The 22,720-nt window shown below is 41.5% G+C and overlaps 1 protein-coding gene across 8 annotated transcripts; it reads right to left on the bottom strand.

Annotated features, from left to right (window-relative positions):
- Window positions 1-4: 4 nt before the first annotated feature.
- LOC118398195 (zinc finger protein 384-like) lies at window positions 5-21,049 on the bottom strand. 8 transcript variants are annotated; one of them, XM_035793290.2, is made up of 12 exons: window positions 20,888-21,049; window positions 19,539-19,606; window positions 18,989-19,238; window positions 18,657-18,779; window positions 18,171-18,209; window positions 10,165-10,316; window positions 9,886-9,962; window positions 9,517-9,741; window positions 6,227-6,394; window positions 5,692-5,770; window positions 5,302-5,460; window positions 5-3,041 (listed from the first exon to the last, which is right to left on the bottom strand). In XM_035793290.2, the coding sequence occupies exons 2-12, from the start codon at window positions 19,599-19,601 to the stop codon at window positions 2,643-2,645; spliced, it is 1,734 nt and encodes a 577-aa protein (XP_035649183.1). In that variant the 5' UTR covers window positions 19,602-19,606; window positions 20,888-21,049; the 3' UTR covers window positions 5-2,642. The 8 variants fall into 8 exon arrangements, with proteins under 8 accessions (XP_035649183.1, XP_035649188.1, XP_035649184.1 ...); XM_035793295.2 differs by having other exon boundaries at window positions 19,067-19,238; XM_035793291.2 differs by lacking the exon at window positions 20,888-21,049 and adding an exon at window positions 20,550-20,751.
- Between the last annotated feature and the right edge of the window lie 1,671 nt (window positions 21,050-22,720).

The following is a 22,720-nucleotide window of genomic DNA, read 5'->3' as shown; positions in this document are numbered from 1 at the left end:
ATCGTCATCTCCGACTGTCTCACTTTATTGTCCTTACAAGGAGAAACAGTCTGTTCATATGAATGTGTACTGTGCATATACAGCGAGTGTAGCATAAGGGTAGTTAATAACGGCATTAGGAGCGATAACAATAAGAATAATGAGAACTGTGTTATTTCAAAAGACACATAATGAAGTACAAGGAGTATACGTAAGATCACCAGCCAATCACAAGCCAGCTCAATAAATACAGAGCAGAATAGAGCTCTGTGATTGGATGGGTTACAAATACATGTCAACGATTCATACTTTTGAAGTTATTTTGTTTTCTTTTTCATATGTATTTAGATCTCTGTTTTTTCTTTAGAGGCAGTACATCTTTCCCTTTTTTGAATGAAAAAAAAAAGTCACTTCTATATACAGTACCAGTCAAAAGTTTGGACACCTACTCATTCCAGGGTTTTTCTTTATTTTGACCCCTAACCTTGACCTACTAACCTTTTCTATATTGTAGAACAATAGTGAAGACATCAACACTATGAAATAACACACATGGACTCATGTAGTACCCCAAAAAGTGTTAAACAACAACTCATCCCAAACCATCTCATATTGGGTTGAGGTCAGGCGATTGTGGAGGCCAGGTCATCTGATGCAGCACTCTTATCACTCTCCTTCTTGGTCAAATAGCCCTTACACAGCCTGGAGGTGTTGGGTCATTGTCCTGTCGAAAAACAAATCATAGTCCCACTAAGCGCAAACCAGATGGGAAGGCGTATCACTGCAGAATGCTGTGGTAGCTATTCTGGTTTGCCTTGAATTCTAAATAAATTACTGACAGTGTCACCAGCAAAGCATCCCCACACCATAACACCTCCTCCTCCATGCTTTATGGTGGGAAATACACAGGCAGAGATTATCCGTTCACCCACACCTCGTCTCACAAAAACACGGCGGTTGGAACCAAAAATCTCCAATTTGGACTCCAGACCAATGGGCACATTTCCACCGGTCTAATGTCCATTGCTCGTGTTTCTTGGCCCAAACAAGTCTCTTCTTCTTATTGGTGTCCTTTAGTAGTGGTTTCTTTGCAGCAATTTGACTGTTACTTAACTCTGTGAAGCATTTATTTGGGCTGCAACTTCTGAGGCTAGTAACTAATGAACGTATCCTCTGCAGTAGAGATAACTCTGGGTCTTCTTTTCCTGAGGCGGTCCTAATGAGAGCCAGTTTTATCATAGCGCTTGATGGTTTTTGGCGACTGCACTTGACTGACCTTCATGTCTTAATAAAGTAATGATGGACTGTCATTTCTCTTTGCTTATTTGAGCTGTTCTTGCCATATTATGGACTTGGTCTTTTATCAAATAGGACCATCTGTATATAGGACCACCATTCTGTATTCCAACCATACCTTGATTGGCTCAAACACATTAAGGAAAAAATAAATTCCACAAATGAACTTTTATCAAGGCACACCTGTTAATTGAAATGCATTTCAGGTGACTACCTCATGAAGCTGGTTGAGAGAATGCCAAGAGTGTGCAAATCTGTCATCAAGGCCAAGGGTGGCTACTTTGAAGAATCTAAAATATTAAATATATTTTCATTTGTTTACCACTTTTTAGGTTACTACATGATTCCATATGTGTTATTTCATAGTTTTGATGTCTTCACTATTATTCTACAATGTAAAAAATAGTAAAAATAAAGAAAAACCCTGGAATGAGTAGGCGTGTCCAAACTTTTGAGTGGTACTGCATATCTACATAGATTACAGTATCTTCCAATGGATAATAATGAGGATAACATTGATAGTTGCGTACAATAAGAATAACGATGGTACTAATACTCTGTATGAAAGGTTAAAAAAAACAACAACAAAAAAACTGTTAAAAGTACCTCATTGTTTCAACACAATCCGCCTTTCTCCCCCATACCCCTTGCTTTGCAAGAATGAGTTGGGAATATAGAAAATGATCATTCTTAAATACAAAATCTGCTCTGTTTCTTGATGTTTCTTTTCACTCACTTTTTTTGCACAATCTTTTTACTTTCCCACGTCGTTCGTTAACACATTCCAATGTTGGTAGAAAAATACATACATATGATAATATACATACAACTAATAAGTGAAACAATGAGAAACCATGAGGGTAAAAATACAAGATTGATCAAGTGCCTTCTTTATATCAGCCCCCCTCATCTCTTTTCGATGTCTTCTCCTTTAAGTGCCTTCTTTGAACCATTCATAGATTATCTCTTCATTCAATACTGGACTACATATCCCATACTTCCTCTTCATCTCAGGTTTCCTCTTCACGCCCTCCTTTCCTTCTCTGATTGGGTCTTGCATCGCCAAACCTCATTCTTCCATCCATTCCTTCGCCAACCACAAGGCAGTGTCGCTTTTACTTAGTCCTTTCTCCCTGTCAGTGTAGGCTGGTGGGAGGAGAAATCGGAGAACGGCCTCATTGAAATAGCTGGAATCAAACACATTGATTGTGTTTGACACAGTTCCATTTATTCCATTCCAGCCATTACAATGAGCCTATCCTCCCATTTAAAGTGACACCAGCCTCCAACTCCCTCCCTCCCTCTCCATTCTGTCTATCTTCTGCTCTGTCCAAACTCCTCTCCTCCCCTCTGTCCATCCTCCTGCTCTATGAGTTCATGTGCTCCACCTGGATGGCTGAGGTGGACACGGTCAAGCAGAGGTCCTTATGGGCCGATAGATCAGCCACGCTGACTGGCTTGTACTGGATCTCGCCGGCCGACACCGTCTTGTACTGGTGCAGGTCGAAGGAGCATGGCACGCCCTCCGTCCGTGGGTAGCTGCCCTGCTGGGGGTTGTTGGGGTTCTGGGACTGGTTCTGCCCCGGGTTCTGGCCCGCCCCTCCAGGACCACCCACTGCATTTGCCCCGCCTCCTCCTCTCCCACGGCCCCTCCCCCTGCCCCCTCCTCCGGGGGTGTGGCCCTGAGCCTGTTGGGCGGCGATGGCTGCCGCCACCGTGAGGGGGTCAGGGTTGTGCTTCCGCATGTGTTTCATCAGGTAGGTCTCCTGGAGAAGAGGAGTGGGGAGAAAGATGGTGAGGGAGGTGGACAATGCAGTGAACTCTTACTAAGCAGCGGGTCTTGGGGACAAAATGCAAGGGATTGGCAGCACCTACAGCTGAAGTCGGAAGTTTACATACACTTAGGTTGGAGTCATTAAAACTTGTTTCTCAACCACTCCACAAATTTCTTGTTAACAAACTATAGTTTGTCAACAAATTTCTTGTTAACAAACTATAGTTTGTCAAGTCGGTTAGGACATCTACTTTGTGCATGACAAGTCATTTTTCCAGCAATTGTTTACAGACATTACTTCACTTATAATTCACAATTCCAGTGGGTCAGAAGTTTACATACACGAAGTTGACTGTGCCTTTAAACAGCTTGGAATATTCCAGAAAATGATGTCATGGCTTTAGAAGATTCTAATAGGCTAATTGACATAATGAGTCAATTGGAGGTGTACCTGTGGATGTATTTCAAGGCCTACCTTCAAACTCAGTGCCTCTTTGCTTGACATCATGGGAAAATCAAAATAAATCAGCTAAGAACTCAGAAAGAAAATTGTGACCTCCACAAATCTGGTTAATCCTTGGTAGCAATTTCCAAACACCTAAACTTACCAACATTCATCTGTATAAGCAATAACACGCAAGTATAAACACCATGGGACCACGCAGCCGTCATACAGCTCAGGAAGGAGATGCTTTCTGTCTCCTAGAGATGAACGTACTTTGGTGCAAAAAGTGCAAATCAATCCCAGAACAACAGCAAAAGATCTTTTGATGATGCTACGGAGGAAACAGGTACAAAAGTATCTATATCCACAGTAAAACGAGTCCTATATCGATATAACCTGAAAGGTCGCTGAGCAAGAAATAAGCCACTGCTCCAAAACTGCCATAAAAAAGTCAGACTACGGTTTGCAACTGCACATGGGGACAAAGATCGTACTTTTTGGAGAAATGTCCTCTGGTCTGATGAAACAAAAATATAACTGTTTAGCCATAATGACCATCGTTATGTTTGGAGGAAAAAGGGGGAGGCTTGTAAGCCAAAGAACACCATCCCAACCGTGAAGCACGGGGGTGGCAGCATCATGTTGTGGGGGTGCTTTGCTGCAGGAGGGACTGGTGCACTTCACAAAATAGATGACATCGTAAGGAACAAAAATTATGTGGATATATTAAAGCAACATCTCAAGACATCAGTCAGGAAGTTGAAGCTTGGTCGCAAATGGGTCTTCCAAATGGACAATGACCCAAAGCATACTTCCAAAGTTGTTGGCAAAATGGCTTAAGGACAACAAAGTCAAGGTATTGGAGTGGCCATCACAAAGCCCTGACCTCAATCCTATAGAAAATTTGTGGGCAGAACTGAAAAAGCGTGTGCGAGCAAGGAGGCCTACAAACCTGACTCCATTACACCAGTTCTGTCAGGAGGAATGCGACAAAACTCACCCAACATAATGTGCGAAGCTTGTGGAAGGCTACCCAAAACATTTGTCCGAAGTTAAACAATTTAAAGGCAATGCAACCAAATACTAATTGAGTGTATGTAAACTTCTGACCCACTGGGAATGTGATGAAAGAAATAAAAGCTGAAATAAATCATTCTCTCTACTATTATTTTGATATTTCACATTCCTAAAATAAAGTGGTGATCCCAACTGACCTAAGAAAGGGAATTGTTACTAGGATTAAATGTCAGGAATTGTGAAAACTGAGTTTAAATGTATTTGGCTAAGGTGTATGTAAACTTCGACTTCAACTGTACATACAAACTCAGTCATTTGTAGTCTATGCAAATTACTGGAAGGAAATATGGGCCAAGCGTATATAAACTACAGTAGAGGAGGGGAGCAGTGTTTTTAACTACATAGCCAAACGCCTATCTGTACAGTACTATACAACACTATAGGTTACCATTAAGCCAAACTACTGCGTGTACTTGTTCATCTACTGGTTGTTCAAATGTTTTCACTACCAACCAACTTACAGTAACCTGAAGTACTGTAGTCCTTCAAGTAATCTAATATTGCAGTTACTGAAAGAAGTACATACAATAAATTAATCTCCACCCTCACAATGCTCTAGCACCTCCCCTAAAATATGACATTGCTGAACACCACTTTCATTCACCAGGCCCCTCACAAGTGGGGAGGCCCCGCATCTAGAAAGCAAAAGTGGGTGTGACTCTTTTAAAAGGGGTGGGACTTCATGTAGTTGAGGAGGAGGTAGAGGTTTTAGGGTGATTGGCAGGCGTACCGAGGTGTAGGCGCGGTTGCACAGGCCACAGGAGTAAAGCTTGGCGTGTTTGACCGTGTGAGTGGTCAGGTGCACCTCCAGACTGGCCGCATCTGTGTAACCGCGGTTACAGTTGTGGCACTTATACGGCTTGTCTTTGTTGTGCTGCCGGCGGTGAGACTGGGGTAAGCAGCAATGTAAGAGTTAATACATTATGATTATTGTGACTATAACGTTATCATGCCTACATCATGTCATTATGCTTATGTTATTAACTGTACATAATTCATTTAAAGATAAGTGAATTTTTGCTATGAGAAACTTACAACCAAATAAATTGAACTTGAGATGATTATTGTCCAAATTTGAGATCTATTGGACTTGTGAATTGGATGTAGAAGTCCTGCCTACCTGTAAGTTGGACAGCTGAGTGAATGCTTTCTCACAGCCAGGATGGATACACTTGTAAGGTCGATCCCCCGTGTGGATCCTATGGAAGTGAAACACAGTCTGTAATGAATTACAGCTCCCCGAAAACCCCAGTAGCCTGACTACTTTCATTACAGTGTCACTCACTCCAAGGAACTGACAGGAAAGATGGAAAGGGAGAGATCCAATCCCAAATCAACCACACTAACTAATGTTCTTTCTTGACGGCCCCTCATAGATAGAGTTTCCACCATAATACTTACTGGTAAATCCAACCAGTCCATTCAGATGTCAAAGTGTAAGGGATACGTATATTGGCAACAGCCTCATGTCCAAACTGATGCTGACATGAGGGAGGAGCTAGAAAATGTAGCAAACTTTAATGAGACTTGTAAAAGAATGACAGACAACGATTGAGAAGGAAAGAGAGAAAAAAAGCAAAAAAAGAGGAGTAGATGGAACTAGAGAGGGTGTGTGATGACGTGACTGCCCACTGTCCCTGTTTAGTAGTGTTTACCTGTGGTGTTGCTGTAAGTGACTGAGCTGCCTGAATGTTTTCTGGCAGAAGGAGCAGGTGTAGGGCTTGGACCCACTGTGGATGCGGATGTGCTGGGCAAGGTAGCTGGAGTTGGAGAACGATTTGGAGCAGTGGGGACACTTGTGCGGTTTGCCCTCAGTGTGGTTTCTAACAAGGGGATGGGGAGATGGAGAGAGAAAAAGAGAGAGATTTATAATGTATCAAATCAGCGACAAATTATCCTGAGATCAAATCATAATCAAATCACCCCAAATCAAGTTTAGAGCAGTTTGATTGACAGTGTGCACTTTTTTGTTGTTGCTGTGTCTGAGTTGCAAAACACAGTACGAAAACAGACAGCAGGCAGTCCCCCTTTCCTTTCTCTCTCTCTCTTTCTCCACCTATGGTGTGCTAACGATATTGTGTGGTAATTCTACAGAGGCCTACAACTTAGACATTTGAGTGAAAGCATGTGCTCGCCTTTCTCTTGAAACATAAGGCAAACAACTGTGAGGGAGGAAATGCAATAGAGAAGGCAAAGGGAGCACTTCATTCTAACAGAACAGTGAGGGTGGGAGGAAGGGAAAAGCTATTTATTTAATTCCTCAAACATTCAAGAAACCAAAGACTGGTTGAAGAGATGGTGCACAGATAGAACTGAAAGTGTCAGGGAAAGGCATCCAAATAAAATGAAGAACTCAATATGGAAAGATGTAGTCTTTGGATATCTAAATGTACAGATAGAGCCATATTATTTGTCTGAAATAAAAACATTTACGTTATGACGCTCTTTCAGGGATAGTTTACCCAAAATGACATCCTTTCCCCAAAGATGGACGTGACTTATTAGTCTTTGCTATGGTTCTCCAGCAATCTAAAAGGAAGAATGCAATCTGTCACTTTCAAAGAAGTTAACCCCTCTTCAGATCAAATGTGGTGTTCCACAGGGATCGATGCTTGGACCTCTATTATTTCTAGTTTACCAAACGCATAAAAACTACTTTTTCAGATTGTGTTTGTCAATAACATAAGCAACTTTAATTCCCCCCAAAATCTGCAAACTACACATAAAAACTATAGCCTCCAAGATAGCAAACAACGCATACACTTATTGTGATCTCTCTTGAATACAACCACGGCACTCAATCTGTACTACACTTGAAGCCTGAACTGTGCTTTTTGACCTCCCCTACACATTGTTTTTAACCTAGCACTGAATATCTCTGGTAATGGTTATATACGGTATCACTGTCTTCCATATGTTCCTGCTTGTATGTACAGTACCAGTCAAAAATTTGGTCACACCTACTCAATCTAGGGTTTTATTTATTTTGACTATTTCCTACATGGTAAAATAATAGTGAAGACATCAAAACTATGAAATAACACATATGGAATCATGTAGTAATCAAAAAAGTGTTAAATGAATCAAAAAACATTTTTCAATTATGACTTCTTTGCACACTCTTGGCATTCTCTCAACCAGCTTCACCTGGAATGCTTTTCCAACAGTCTTGAAGGAGTTCCCACATATGCTAAGCACTTGTTGGCTGCTTTTCCTTCACTCTGCGGTCCGACTCATCCCAAACCATCACAATTTGGTTGAGGTTGGGGGATTGTGGAGGCCAGGTCATCTGATGCAGCACTCCACCACTCTCCTTCTTGGTAAAATAGCCCTTACACAGCCTGAAGGTGTATTGGGTCATTGTCCTGTTGAAAAACAAATCATAGTCCCACTAAGCCCAAACCAGATGGGATGGCATATCGCTGCAGAATGCTGTCGTTGCCATGCTGGTTAAGTGTGCCTTGAATTCTAAATAAATCACAGACAGTGTTACCAGCAAAGCATCTCCATACCATAACACCCCCTCCATGCTTTATGGTGGAAAATACACATGCAGAGATCATCTGTTCACCCACACCGCGTTTCACAAGGACACAGCGGTTGGAACCAAAATTCTCCAATTTGGACTCCAGACCAAATTTCCACCGGTCTAATGTCCATTGCTCCCATTTCTTGGCCCAAGCAAGTCTCTTCTACTTATTGGTGTCCTTTAGTAGTGGTTTCTTTGCAGCAGTTTGACCATGAGGACCTGATTCACACAGTCTCTCTGAATAGGTGATGTTGAGATGTGCTTGTTACTTGAACTCTGTGAAGTATTTATTTGGGCTACAATCTGAGGTGCAGTTAACACTAATGAACTTATCCTCTGCAACAGAGGTAACTCTGGGTCTTCCTTTCCTGTGGTGGTCCTCATGAGAGTCATTTTCAACATGGCGATGGTTTTTGCAACTGCACTTGAAGAAACGTTCAAAGTTCTTGACATTTTCCAGATTGACTGATCTTCTGGTCTTAAAGTAATGATGGACTGTCATTTCTCTTTGCTTATTTGAGCTGTTCTTGCCATAATATAGACTTGGTCTTTTACCAAATATCTTATGTATACCACCCCTACCTCAAGCTGGTTTAGAGAATGCCAAGAGTGTGCAAAGCTGTCATCAAGGCAAAGTTAAGCTACTTTGAAGAACTTGTTTAACACTTAATTGGTTGCTAAATGAATCCATGTGTTATTTCATCATTTTGATATCTTCACTATTATTCTACAATGTAGAAAATAGTAAAAATAAAGAAAACCCCTGGAATGAGGTGTATACAAACTTTTGACTGGTACTGTAAGTGAACATGTGGAACCGAGAGCGGGGAAGCAGACAGTCAGAAAAGTCAAATGAGGGATAAGGATGAGATAGGAAGAAAAGATGGATACCACAAAAAGGGCACACGCAAAGAAATCAACAGAAACAAGGACATAACTGAACAAATTCATCAAATTTCACAAAAAGCAATTTGGCAAGAAAAAAACAAGTCAAAAAGCACACACTCTGCTTAGAAAAGCGGTGACATTTCGACAAGAGAGGAAAAAGGTGGTGCTGCTTTGTCACACGTCACCAGAAATATCACTATTGGGCTTGTTTATTCCAAATCTGCAGTCATAGATGAAGTACAATAAGACGTTTTTAAATCAGTATTCTTGGGGATAATAATGTATTATTTGCATTGTCAAAATAAAAACCCATGTATCTAATGCAGAGTAGTTACTCATATTGTAATGGTCAAATCCAAAGCCAAATGTGGAAAGGTACATTGGTATCAATATCCCTGAATTTGTAGTGATAGTCTTTACTACCAGCCCTTCATTCTTGTGTGACAGTCTATACTCTGCAGTCACACACCTATTCCCTGAAATCAATCATCACACACACACTCACACACGCCAGGGAGGCAGCAGTACCGTGTGTGCTGCTGTAAGTGACTGAGCTGCCTGAATGTTTTCTGGCAGTAGGAGCAGGTGTAGGGCTTGGCCCCGCTGTGGATGCGGATGTGCTGGGACAGGTAGCTGGAGTTGGCGAACGACTTGGAGCAGTGGGGGCACTTGTGCGGCTTGGCCTCCGTGTGAGACTTGGCGTGGATCTGCATGTCCGACTTGCTGAAGAACGTCACCGCACACATCCGGCACCTGGAATATAGGTATGAGAGAGTGGCAGGTGGTGGAAATGGAGAGAAAACAAGAAGAACAGAGATACTGTATAGACACAGGGATACTCACAAATTGTGAGAGTTAAGGGGTAAAAAGTATGTAAGCACAAAGCCTCTAATCTACCTGTATGATTTGGTCCCATCTTTGTTCCCATGCTCATCCTCATCATTTGATAAGTCATAATGGTCGGCAGTGTGGTGCTGTAAACAAACAATATTTGTTTTTATAAACAACACTTTGCTTCACTAATCCTGAAATAATGACACTACATTACGTAGCCTTAACATATTTTATCACTATGGATTGGATTGACTGGGGAGTTGATCTAAACACAACATAATACTCAACATAACTTCTGTAGAGGCTTAGTTCTTATGTGACTTCCCTTAGACTCTCATTCACCTGTCCCCCAGCAGCCAGGTGTGCCAGAATCAACGCATCACTTCCTGGGGGGAGGGTGGCGCCCGCCCTCGGCATCATTGACTTCTTCTTCCTGCCCCGCTTCCCGGGCGTTGGCATGACAGCAGGAGGGATGACCAAATCCTCTTTCTTGCCTGAAACGGGTACAAAAAAACGGGGTGGGGAAAGGAAGGATAGAGGGAAGGGGAGAGAACGGGGGGATACAGCTTTGATTAAAAGACACCAAACACCACACTACATATCCCTTGGGCCTCTTCTTGGTGAGTATCATCCAAAACGGTGTCTCCTGGTATGCAATGGTGAAAGCAACAACGTGTGAGTGGTATATAACCCCATAACACTGAGGCATTTTAATCTCTTCACCCACGTCATGACTGTCCTGTGAGGATTCGAATGGGTCATATCAGCGTGGCAAGGGATGACAGTAACCACAGAGGGGGGAGAAGGGAGCTGGTGGATGGTTGACACCTCACACCCTGTTGTAAATTAAAGGAGAGGAGATCTAGAGTCTCCCTCTCCAAAATTCACACAGGAATGTTAATTTGTCTCCAGAGACCGTTTTCCCGCTGAAACTCTTAACACGTTCTAAAGCGAATCCTGGAACAATATTTCTAACACAGAACGTGTGGAATGGTCAGAGATAATCTAAAGAATAATAATGTCATATGGGTTGTTATTTTGTGATGTCATTAAAAAGGTTATAAAGGAAATACTGTAACTTGAAAAGTATATACCGTAATTGCTGGACTATTAAGCGCACCTGAATATAAACCGCACCCACTGAATTATTAAAAAATATGTATTTTGTACATAAATAAGCCGCAGGTGCCTACCGGTACATTGAAACAAATTAACTTTACACAGCCTTTAAATTAAACACGGCTTGTAACAAAAATAAATAGGCTTTAACGAAACACGGCTAGTAACAAATTCAAACAGTAGCCTACCAAGAAAGTCATTGGTCACCATCTTCCTCCTCCTGTGCACTGAAACCACTGAAGTCATCTCCTTCGGTGTCGGAGTTGAATAGCCTCAGAATTGCTTCATCCGATATTGGATCGTTTTCATTGTCGCTCTCGTCACTTTCATCCGGAGGCAAATACCCCGCTGAGCTCATGCTACCCCTTCAACACGCAGCAGTCCAGCCTTTCGAAACCCGTTGATGATAGTGGATTTTTTGACAATGCTCCACAATGTCAGGACCCACTGGCAGACTTGACCATAAGATGCTCTTCGCCTGCGGCCCGTTTTAGTGAAGGATTTCTCCCCACTTGTCATTCAAGCCTCCCACTGAACAAGGAGCGCCACCTTAAATGCACAATTTACACTGATGTCGAGTGGCTGCAAATACTTTGGGCCATCTGCTTTTCTTCCCTCTGCAAGCTTTTGTTGTCTTTCTGCACTGAGTCAGTTCCTCACGCTGCTGTTTCCAACGTCTTATCATCGACTCATTACGGCCAAGCTCCCATGCAGCAGCTCTATTTCCTTTTCCAACAGCCAGATTTATCGCCTTCAACTTGAAAGCTGCATCATATGCATTTCTCCGTGTCTTTGCCATGATGAGGGTGACAAAATTACTACTGTAATCAGAATGATGGGAAGTTTGACGGTGCTCAGTTTTTTGGCGGCATGAATCTTGTGAAAGCGGGAAAAATCCATAAATTAGCCGCGTCATTGTATAAACCGCGAGGTTCAAAGTGTGGGAATAAAGTAGCGGCTTATAGTCCAGAAATTACGGTACACTACATGTACGAAGTCTCCATCCTCTACTTTGTATATGAAATATGAAAAACGATTCATGTATTTTTGTTAAGATAGGAATGTGATTTTAGGAGCCATAAGAGATCATTTATCTCGAATAAACTTTGCACAGTAAGTAGCCACGCCCCGAGTGAGGTCAGATAGCATGTCAGCTTGACAGAACCATCCCTTTCGACATGAGTTCATAAAAGGATTGGTAAAGAAATGAACATTTAGTCCAGGAAAGACCAGGTGTTGCAACCCACATCTAAAGTGGTTTTAACACTGAATCTCAACACGAGGTTGAAACAATAACGTCACCTTCTAGACAATCACTGGTACGGCTGATTAGCTGTCCGAAGTAAAATCTCTTCGAAAGTGCATTTAAGTGGGACTATTCTGTCAAATCACCATAGTGTGCTACTCTCATCACAGCACGGCTGGCTAGCCTATCTTCAAAGAAGCTTCAGGAGAAAATGAGAGAACAGAGAAACACCTTTTGGACAATCAGAGCCTTACAAGCGTGCAGAGGAAAAGCCCAACACCCTTCCTAAGGAGGCCTGGTTCAGACAGAGAGATAAACAGCAAACGAAGGCATTCACATGTAAATACATTCATGATTTCTTACACCAAACGGGCCGCAGTTTGTGTGCAAAGTATATGATTACTGTGAGAGTAGTTCCTAAAATGTATTAACGATAAGTGTCTGTTTCTCTCTCTCCTCCTCCCTTCCATCTCCTTTGTAACAAGCCACCAAAGGTTGTGTCAGTCCACTAGGGACCTTTCCTAATGTAGTAAGTGTGTATGTTTATCCTGTGTTATTTATTTACCAGCTAACTTAATGATAATTAAACCAATTTGTGTAGTACCGAATCATAAGTAAGGCTGGGGTTTTGCAGATGCAGGAGGTTACGACTGTTCAGAATTACTTTCTTATTTAACCTTTATTTAACTAGGCAAGTCAGTTAACCTCTTGGAACACTAGGGGCAGTATTTCATTTTTGGATGAAAAAACGTTCCCGTTTTAACCTCTTACGTTGACCCGACACGCATGCGTCCCATTAGCCATCTGGAAATGCAAATGTGCTACGCTAAATGCTAATAGCACTCGTTAAAACTCAAAAGTTCATTAAAACACACATGCAGGGTACTGAATTAAAGCTACACTCGTTGTGAAGCCAACAAGTCAGATTTTTAAAATGCTTTTCGGCGAAAGCATGAGAAGCTATTATCTGATAGCATGCAACACCCCGAAATACCCGAAGGGGACGTAAACAAAATAATTAGCATAGCCGGCGCTACACAAAACGCAGAAATAAAATATAAAACATTCATTACCTTTGACAATCTTCTTTGTTGGCACTCCTAGATGTCCCATAAACATCACTATTGGGTCTTTTTTTTCGATTAAATTGGTCCATATATACCCTAAATATCGATCTATGAAGAGTGTGTGATCAAGGAAAAAACAGCGTTTTAAAACGCAACGTCATTTTTTAAAATTAGAAAAGTTGACGATAAACTTTCACAAAACACTTCGAAATACTTTTGTAATCCAACTCTAGGTATTAGTAAACGTTAATAATCTATCAAATTGATCACGGGGCGATGTGTATTCAATAGCTCCGCGTCTTAAAATCATGGTCGGAAATTTCTTATCCAAAACATCCTGTCAGAGACCGGAAGGAATGGGCTCTCTCTCACTCGTTTGACCAAGAAACAACGGCCATACCAATTGACAAGACTGGCGACATCCTGTGGAAGCTGTAGGACTTGCAATCTCAGCCCCATGTAATTTGGTTTCCCATAAACAATACATGCAAGTGGCACATTGATACTTTTTCCAGTTTTCAGTGATCAGTTTTTCTTGCACTTTTCGATGAAACGCAGGCTCTGATATAGTCACAGCCATGATTTAACCAGTTTTAGAAACGTCCGAGTGTTTTCTATCCACACATACTAATCATATGCATATACTATATTCCTGGCATGAGTAGCAGGACGCTGAAATGTTGCACGATTTTTAACAGAATGTTCGAATTACCATAACGCAATGTTAACTATTCATGAAAATGGCAAAGGAAATTAAATAAATATGCTAGCTCTCAAGCTTAGCCTTTTGTTAACAACACTGTCATCTCAGATTTTCAAAATATGCTTTTCAACCATAGCAAAACAAACATTTGTGTAAGATTATTGATAGCTAGCGTAGCATTTAGCGTAGCATTCAGCATGCAACATTTCCACAAAAACAAGAAAAGCATTCAAATAAAATCATTTACCTTTGAAGAACTTCAGATGTTTTCAATGAGGAGACTCTCAGATAGCAAATGTTCAGTTTTTCCAAAAATATTATTTGTTTTGGACAAATCGCTCCGTTTTGTTCATCACGTTTAAATACGAAAAAACCTGTATCCAGGAGTGTAATTATCCCGCAAGCTCATTAGCATAACACAACGTTAACTATTTATGAAAATCGCAAATGAAATTAAATAAATATATTAGCTCTCAAGCTTAGCCTTTTGTTAACAACACTGTCATCTCAGATTTTCAAAATATGCTTTTCAACCATAGCAAAACAAGCATTTGTGTAAGATTATTGATAGCTAGCGTAGCATTTAGCAGGCAACATTTTCACAAAAATAAGAAAAGCATTCAAATAAAATCATTTACCTTTGAAGAACTTCAGATGTTTTCAATGAGGAGACTCAGATAGCAAATGTTCAGTTTTTCCTGAAAGATTCTTTGTGTAGGAGAAATCGCTCCGTTTTGTTTGTCACGTTTGGCTACCAAAAAAACAAACAAATTCAGTCATCAAAACGCCAAACTTTTTTCCAAATTAACTCCATAATATCGACTAAAACATGGTAAACGTTGTTTCGAATCAATCCTCAAGGTGTTTTTCACATATCTCTTCAATGATATATCGTTTGTGGAAGTCTCCTCTCTCCTCTGAATCACATGGAAGAATGCTTGCAGCTGGAGATTACGCACCAATTTCGACAAAGGACACCGGGTGGACACCTGGTAAATGGAGTCTCTTATGGCCAATCTTCCAATGATATGCCTACAAACACGTCACAATGCTGCAGACACCTTGGGGAAACGGCAGAACGTGTAGGCTCGTTCAGGGCGCATTCACAGCCATATAAGGAGACAATGGAAAACAGTGCCTCGAAAATTTTGCTCATTTCCTGTTTGAAGTTTCATCTTGGTTTCGCCTGTAGCATCAGTTCTGTGGCACTCACAGATAATATCTTTGCAGTTTTGGAAACGTCAGAGTGTTTTCTTTCCAAAGCTGCATATGCATAGTCGAGCATCTTTTCGTGACAAAATATCTTGTTTAAGAACAAATACTTATTTACAATGATGGCCTACCGGGAAGAGTGGGTTAACTGCCTTGTTCAGGGGACGAATAACCGATTCTTACCTTGTCAGCTCGGAGATTCGATCCAGCAACCTTACTGTCCCAACGCTCTAACCCCTAGGCTACCTGCCACCCCTAGCTAGCTTGTCTTCAAAGAAGAATGATGATATGATATGAGGTTATGATTAATACGTTGACTGTTTTATGGTTTTGATAGGTAAAGACCTTTAGAGTTTAATTCGGGAGATGGTAACTCTTTAAACAACCGCTCTCGTGGTTCCCCAAATTCCTAATGAGTTAATTGTTACATGATTAATTTAAAATCGGGTAACAATTAAACATAGTTAGTTGATTCGATAAATAACAGTCATCAGATTAATGAAAGTAAAGTCACAACACCCATATACTGAAATACCTGATAGACTTCATCACTGCAAAAATAATAGTTTACACTCAACTGCCTATTTTGACAGCATTGCACAGTTACACAACTAAACAAAATTGATTTGGCTTTTTGAATGGGCCAGATACTGTAGTTTATATATTTTGGACATTAATCCAGGACAATGGTTTTCATCAATCTTTGGATGATCACATTCATGAATGGAATAGCACCACCAGAGAACATGGCGGCGTACTCCAGATCACTCAATTGGTCCTCCAGATAACTTGCTTGGACCATTAGTGGATGTGCATGAGATAATATTCCTAGACTTTCAGATATCATTTTTGGAGTTACACACTCAGATAACTCTACTAGACCATGAATAGGTCGCAGATCTGATCATCTTCATAATATGTTGTGAGATTTATAGTGTGAGCTTAAGTCCAGTAAAACATTACATCCAAGACATGTTCTTTGCAGCTTATAACAGGCCTTTCAGCAGTGTTTCCCAAACTAGGGGGTCGCCTGATTTGAAAATGGTGTGGCGAAAGAAACTCTGAAATAAACAACTGCACTTGGTTCATAGAACTGGGGTTACGTCAGTAACCTCCGATAGCCGCTAGATGCGGTTGTAATAAACAGAGTGGTTTCTGTTTTCTTCCTACAATTGTGGCTCTATCTTTTGAATGATTTAAGCTACAACATAGGACCCCATCACTGAAACACAAGACGTACCGTGGTTCCTCCATTAAAAGTTGCGAGTTTACACCGCGGGTCGTAAAGGTAATTTGTGGTTTAGTACAGTACCCTGCGTCACTACTTCATTGCTCCTGACCAGTGCAAGGGCGACATAGGCCTAAATAGAAACTGATAATTGAGCACGACTGCAGTATTACTTACTAAAACGGTTGGTACACTAAGGTTTTTATTATTTTATTAGGATTATTTTGCTCTTAAAGTAGTACTGTAGGCCAGTCAAGTTGTACAGTACCTGAGTGGCGCAACAGTCTAAGACACTTCATAGGAGTGCAAGCTGTGTTGCTACAGATTCTGGTTCAATATCCGTGCTGGCCTCGACTGGGAGTCCCATGAGATAACAGTAGGTTTTAGTTTTTTCTTCAAAAACAGAAATAAATTATTCTAAATAACAAACTGGCTTTATTTACAAATTAGTAACAATGTCTCACCCCATGTTCAAGAATGGCCTTTTTCCTCACTCATTTCACGTTATTTGAAAACGAAATAATCTCCAAAATATTTAAGTGGCATTGTACTAATAATGGAGCTGACTAGGGAAGTGTTCCTGCTGTTCTGTTCTTAGTGCCAGTCTGCACGTTCAAACTAAAACAATGTAACAATGTAATGGCATCTTCATGCTTTCGTTAATAAAAATAATGATAAAAACCTCTTTCAAAATGCCAATGTTTATTTAGTTTTGGATCCATAATGAATTACTATGGGAATAAATATCACTGAATTACAGAAATATCCTCCAATCCTCTATATGTAATTATTGGCGGAGAGTCCCGTCATATTTTTCAATATACTGTAGGCCTACTGTAGGCGACATGAGTCTCACTAGTGTAGGTCTTATTTATTTAAAGAGCATATTGAAGTTAGAAGCAATAGCCTACAACTATTTTAGCACCGTTCCACGCTGCTCTGAGACAAGCATGGGGACAGGTCTTGATAAATCGATTATATTTTTATTTTCACTGAATCTCCGTTTGAGTATTGGTTAGACTAGAATTAGAAAATTAGGGTGTAGACATGTTATGCTCTTAGTGTAACCTTATTTAACTAGGCAAGTCAGTTAAGAACAAATGATTCTTTACAAGGACAGCCTACTCCTTCCTCCCCGTCGGGGAATTAAACCCCAGTCTCCCGCGTGCCGCAGGACACTGGATTCTTTAGCTAAATAGCCCAGTACTGTACTCCCGACCGTCACGTTGTACAGCACCATATTTTCCTTCAATTCTAACGGAAACCGAGAGGGTTTTTAGTTTTCCTTGGAATAGAAACACCATAATATTAATCAAATTAATCCCAAACTCTAAAAGTAATTGTAAAGGTAGATACAAATTATTTGTGACATTGTGGTTACAATAAAGAACGTAAACAAGATGCCGTGTTTTTATATGCATTTCAGTCACTTCAAACATACTGTCAAAAGTACTGTCAGACTGATTTGTAAGAAACGGTCATAACACCAATTTAAAAAAGTAAACATTGGCTGTTGATTACATCACCATTTTTAATGGGAACCCCTGCCTTACAGTATCTCCACGCAGACAAGTCATCTAGAAAGCAACTCAACTGCACATCCAAACCAGCAATCAAACAGTTCAGAGTGCAAGTAAACACAACCACAAGACTGAACATGGGCTAATGTTGCAGGGCTTTGCTGCTAAGCAGTAGGGATGGTTGATGGCATATGGGGAGGGAGTAGTCAGCTAGGTGGGGCAGGGTGGAGGGAAGATGGAGGTGGGTACTCACTGTGGCTGTAGAAGTAGAGAGAGGAGTGCTGGCTGCTCTCTGACAGAAACCGAGAGAAGAGAACACACTCAACACACGGAGCTCACTACCCGGCTCGATCCCTCTCGCTCACACCGCAGAGGGTGGGGGTGGGGGGGGCTGGATCAGGTCATGGGTTAGTGGTTGGCTGCTGGCAACGTGTTGCAGGGGTTAGCTCAAGCAGCAATGAGTGTGTTACTGTGTGTGTGTGTGTAAGTGCATCTCTGTGAGTGTTGAGTCTAAAAGACTTTAGAACGTGGTGCCCCCCTTGCTGGGCAAGCCCATATCAACCATATTTTTTTAATGATCCAATGAATGTACAGTATGTGTGTATGTGAGTGTGTGCCAGTGAGTCTGCTACGGTTGTTGATAAGCCAGGACAGGTTTGCAAGCTGCTCAGGCACACAACCTATCACAATGTGGAGGGGAAAGGTAAACAGGTTTGGGGGAACGGGGTGGAGATTTTACCTGTGTTTGTGGGGTGCAGTGAGGACACTATCATGGTGGTGGCAGGGGGTCCGGACACAAAAGATTGTGTGGAGGTGGGTTGAGAGACCAGGGTGCCTTGGGGAGTGGTTATCACTAGCCCCGCTAAGAGGGAGAGAGAGACTGTGACCTGACTGCACCACGCCCCTCCAAGAGAGAGCTGAGGCACACACTAGACACCCAATGAAATACAGAGAATGTTTGACAGACATCACTATAACATGATTAAGCCAGACAGAAACAGGGAAGAGATACACATAGAACAACCACAGAGGATCGCCAGACAAACGGACACTGGTGTTTCGTCTTCTCACCTGCCGTCATGATGCCCGTGGACTGGACGGGCACCACCGTGATATTCTGTGAGGTGTGCGGCTGGTGCAGGTGCCCACCTATGGCGTTCAATTGGACGCCTCCACCTTCCTGTTTGGGCACCACCCGGCCTCCAGCGTCCATGGTGAGCACTGCGGTGGGATAGTGCGAGGAGTGAGGGAACGATGGAGAACCCTTATTGTCTGGACTCAACTGCTCCTTCATCTTGTTCAGGAACATGGCGTTTTCAATCTATAGTGGAGGGGGAAGGTGGATAGGAAAGTAGAGGAGGGAAAGAGAAAGACAGGCAATAGAGAGAATGGGTGAGATGCCAAAAGGAAATAAGTTGAGGTGGTAGATGTTGATAAGGGAAGTGGGAGAGAGGGGTAGAAGTTATCATTTAGAGAGGCTCATTGTTTTGTTACTTACACATGAATTACAGTAAATTTTATGTTTTTCCATCCTCACCTAAGGTGTAGTAAGCTCATTAATAGTGCCAACTAAAATGTAGTATGTACAATTCAAAATAAGGTCCAGTAATAAGGTTTCTACCTGTCCTTGTACTGTAGGAACGGGAGACCAAAAGTATGATGAGTTGAAATGGGAATCTTCCATTATTTCTGTAATTGAAAAGCAACATGACTTATAAACACCTGCTCGCTCAAATGAGACCATGCCCATCAAAACTGATGTCTGGCAAAAGTTCTTGGTCTCTTGCAACTGCTAAGCTTATCCAAGAAGTTGAGTAAAATAAAGATTTTTCCTCAAGGGAATGGGGAACGTTGAATGATACAAATGTTTTTTCTTCACTGGTATGCATTTTTCCCACTGCCAATAATTTAACTAAGATAAAAAAAAGTGTGAGCCATATTGTATGTAAGAGTCCGTGGCCCCCGGACAGAGAGTGTTGCTGTTGGTCAGGATTGTAAATGGCATGTTATTGTTCACATACAAGTAAATGCATGCAGAGCGCAGTAGTGGGGGTGTACAAGAAATTATGTTTCATCAATGGCTACTTAAACTTATAACAGTCTACAGATGAGATAACAAATAATGAGGGATACATTATATTGCATACATAATAGAATATTTAACAGAAATATTTAAATATGCCATGCATGGAGTGGGCACTATACATTTTAAGGAACAATGAATGTCAAGTATGTCATTGAAAATCATCCAGCTAGTAGGTGTAGAACAGTGGAAGTTATTTATTGTAGATTTGTAACTCAATACAGCAGCAACAGAGAGGTGTCTGCTAACCATTCTGAAGTGGAACATTAAGTTCTGTCAAGTTATAGTATGTCCTATCCCATGCCAGGGCACACACACACAAGACAGCTTGCCAGCCAACGGGATAGCCGCCGACCGTCACCTAACGTTACAATAAAACACTCGCCTACCCTTTCTTTCAGCTAAATGTCTGGTGGCAAGCTTGATAGACTGCTATTGATGATATCTAGCGAGTTAATTATCTAGCAACAACAGAGGAGTGAAATCTGAGCTAGTTAGTTAACGTAGAAGCTAGCTAGCTCCTTGAGGTTAGCTGGCTAGCTAACTTGCCTCCATTAATTTCAGCTTTTGTTAGCTCGCTTGCTACTATGCGGCCTATTTTTAAAGTCGACAATAAACAAATAAACTCCCGCTTGAAAACAACAATGCCACAACCCCTTAAGCCTCCATCCCTCTCCCTGTTCGTCACACTGAGAAAATAAAAAAAACAAAAAAAACCTCACGAATAAAAAAAAACACAGAAAAAAACGAAGACGCCAATGCCCCTGTGCGAGACGCAGCTTCATGCAGACTTCCGGCTGTCCAGATAGAGGAAAGCAGCAGCTCCTATGAGCTGCTCTGTCATACAGAAATAATTAACGATAGAGTAATAACTCGATGTTAATTACCGGTGTTGTCGATTCCCTCTCAACCCCGGGGGTCCCGCGGGTCGGGACAGTTCGGAAACTCAGTCCAAATCCGCCCGAACCCTCAGATTCGCCGATTTTTTTCCACTAGATTTTTTTTCTTTTTTCCTCTTGTGGGTCTGTTCCGCTCTACACTTCCGGTGCCGATACATTGATTTCCGGTCCTTAGAGTCCTGTACAGAACTCTTAAAATTTATATAATCATATATTATATGAATATTTAGTTTAATTTATGACTATATGGAATTTACTGTTGGTAGCCTTCCACTATCAATGATGGCTAATACAGGTATGCCACAGTACAGGCAAAGACACTGGTCCCCAAACTGGAATCCTGGTCCAGTTTCCAACAAGGTGCAAGAAATAAAAATGCTCCCCCATCAGATATTGTTCCCCCACTATATTGCAGCGAACAGAGGGAGCGGGAGATGCACCCTGGTCTCCGGCGTGAATACCCTGGTCTCCGCATCGAGTCTATAGGTTTAACCCACTTGGTGGGGAATGTAATGTGGCTCATATAGCGAGGATTGCTACACTGCCCTCTCTGAATGGGAAGCCACGTCCCCTTAATTCGACTAGACTCAGCCCCCTCATGTCCCGGACTGTGTGTTACGATGACCTAACGGCCACCATCCCACTTCTGACACCAATGTAGCAAACGCAAAGAGCAGGAAACAAATCCTGGTCTCTGGCATGAAAGTTAAACACCCTAAGCATCGCCCCAATATGGTTAAGCCACTTGGTGTAAATTGTACCATGGCTCATATAGCGAGGATCGCTACAATATACTGTTCTCTATCAGATACTGCTTTCCCATCATAAAGGCCTACTGTTGTTCCCCCATCATGGCCATAATTGACATTGCTGCATGTGAAATGAACAACAGCTGAACATGATGGCCTTAACCTGCTTAATTCCTTCTTTGACATTACCACGCAACCCTAAATAGCCTGGGATACATGGGTCTAAGTCAGCAAAATATCACTAAACCCATCCAAATGCAAAACCACCTTCACCAAAAGACCTCAACCCATAATAACCTTACTGTGTATAGAATATGTGCCCCAGGTCACCCACCCAAGGAGCAACCCTGCTTAGCTTCAGGGGCAACCCAGCGGGTGGGATGGCATGGCTGCTGGCAATCTATAGGAAACCAACTCCAAACATTTTTTCCTCTGATGGCTCAAAAGACTAGGAGTTTCCAGGGTGGATCTCACCAATACTACTCTGGGTGCATCCACCCGACACAGTGCATATGCAACCCAAACAGTACATATGCAGCCCCAGTTGGTCTTTGATCCCTGTTATAGCTCCCTAACAACAGCTCTAACAGAATGTGATAGAAAGTGAAAAGTTGTTATTGGGTATACAGGTATCTTAAACAATAGTAGCCTATCTGATGGGGGAACATAATGGGTGAACAGTATTTGCTAGGGAACAGTATATGATGAGAGAACAATGTATTTTAGGTCCAGTAGGTTTTGATCATTGTGAAAATTTCTAGTATTTTATATCCATAACATAATAATTAATTCCCCCCCAAAAAGTTTGCCGATGTGTTGTGGAAATATTGTGGGTAAAAAAGCTAGATTTTAATGAGTTCAAACAGATAATGAAAACGGGTTTACGTAATAATTCGAATGTAGACTAGAAAGTGATTGTGTGAATCCATCTTTGTTTTTGTTTTCTCTCAATTCCTTCTTGACTGTATCTGACCGAAGTTCCATGTTCATTTTGTCCATTTTTAATTGAATATTGTTATTTTATAGAGCCAAGCTGATGATTCAGAGCTATATTTATATTTTATATTCGATA

The sequence above is a fragment of the Oncorhynchus keta genome, chromosome 19, assembly GCF_023373465.1.
Source record: "Oncorhynchus keta strain PuntledgeMale-10-30-2019 chromosome 19, Oket_V2, whole genome shotgun sequence".
NCBI lineage: Eukaryota > Metazoa > Chordata > Actinopteri > Salmoniformes > Salmonidae > Oncorhynchus > Oncorhynchus keta.
This window is presented reverse-complemented; position numbering and strand designations above follow the sequence as displayed.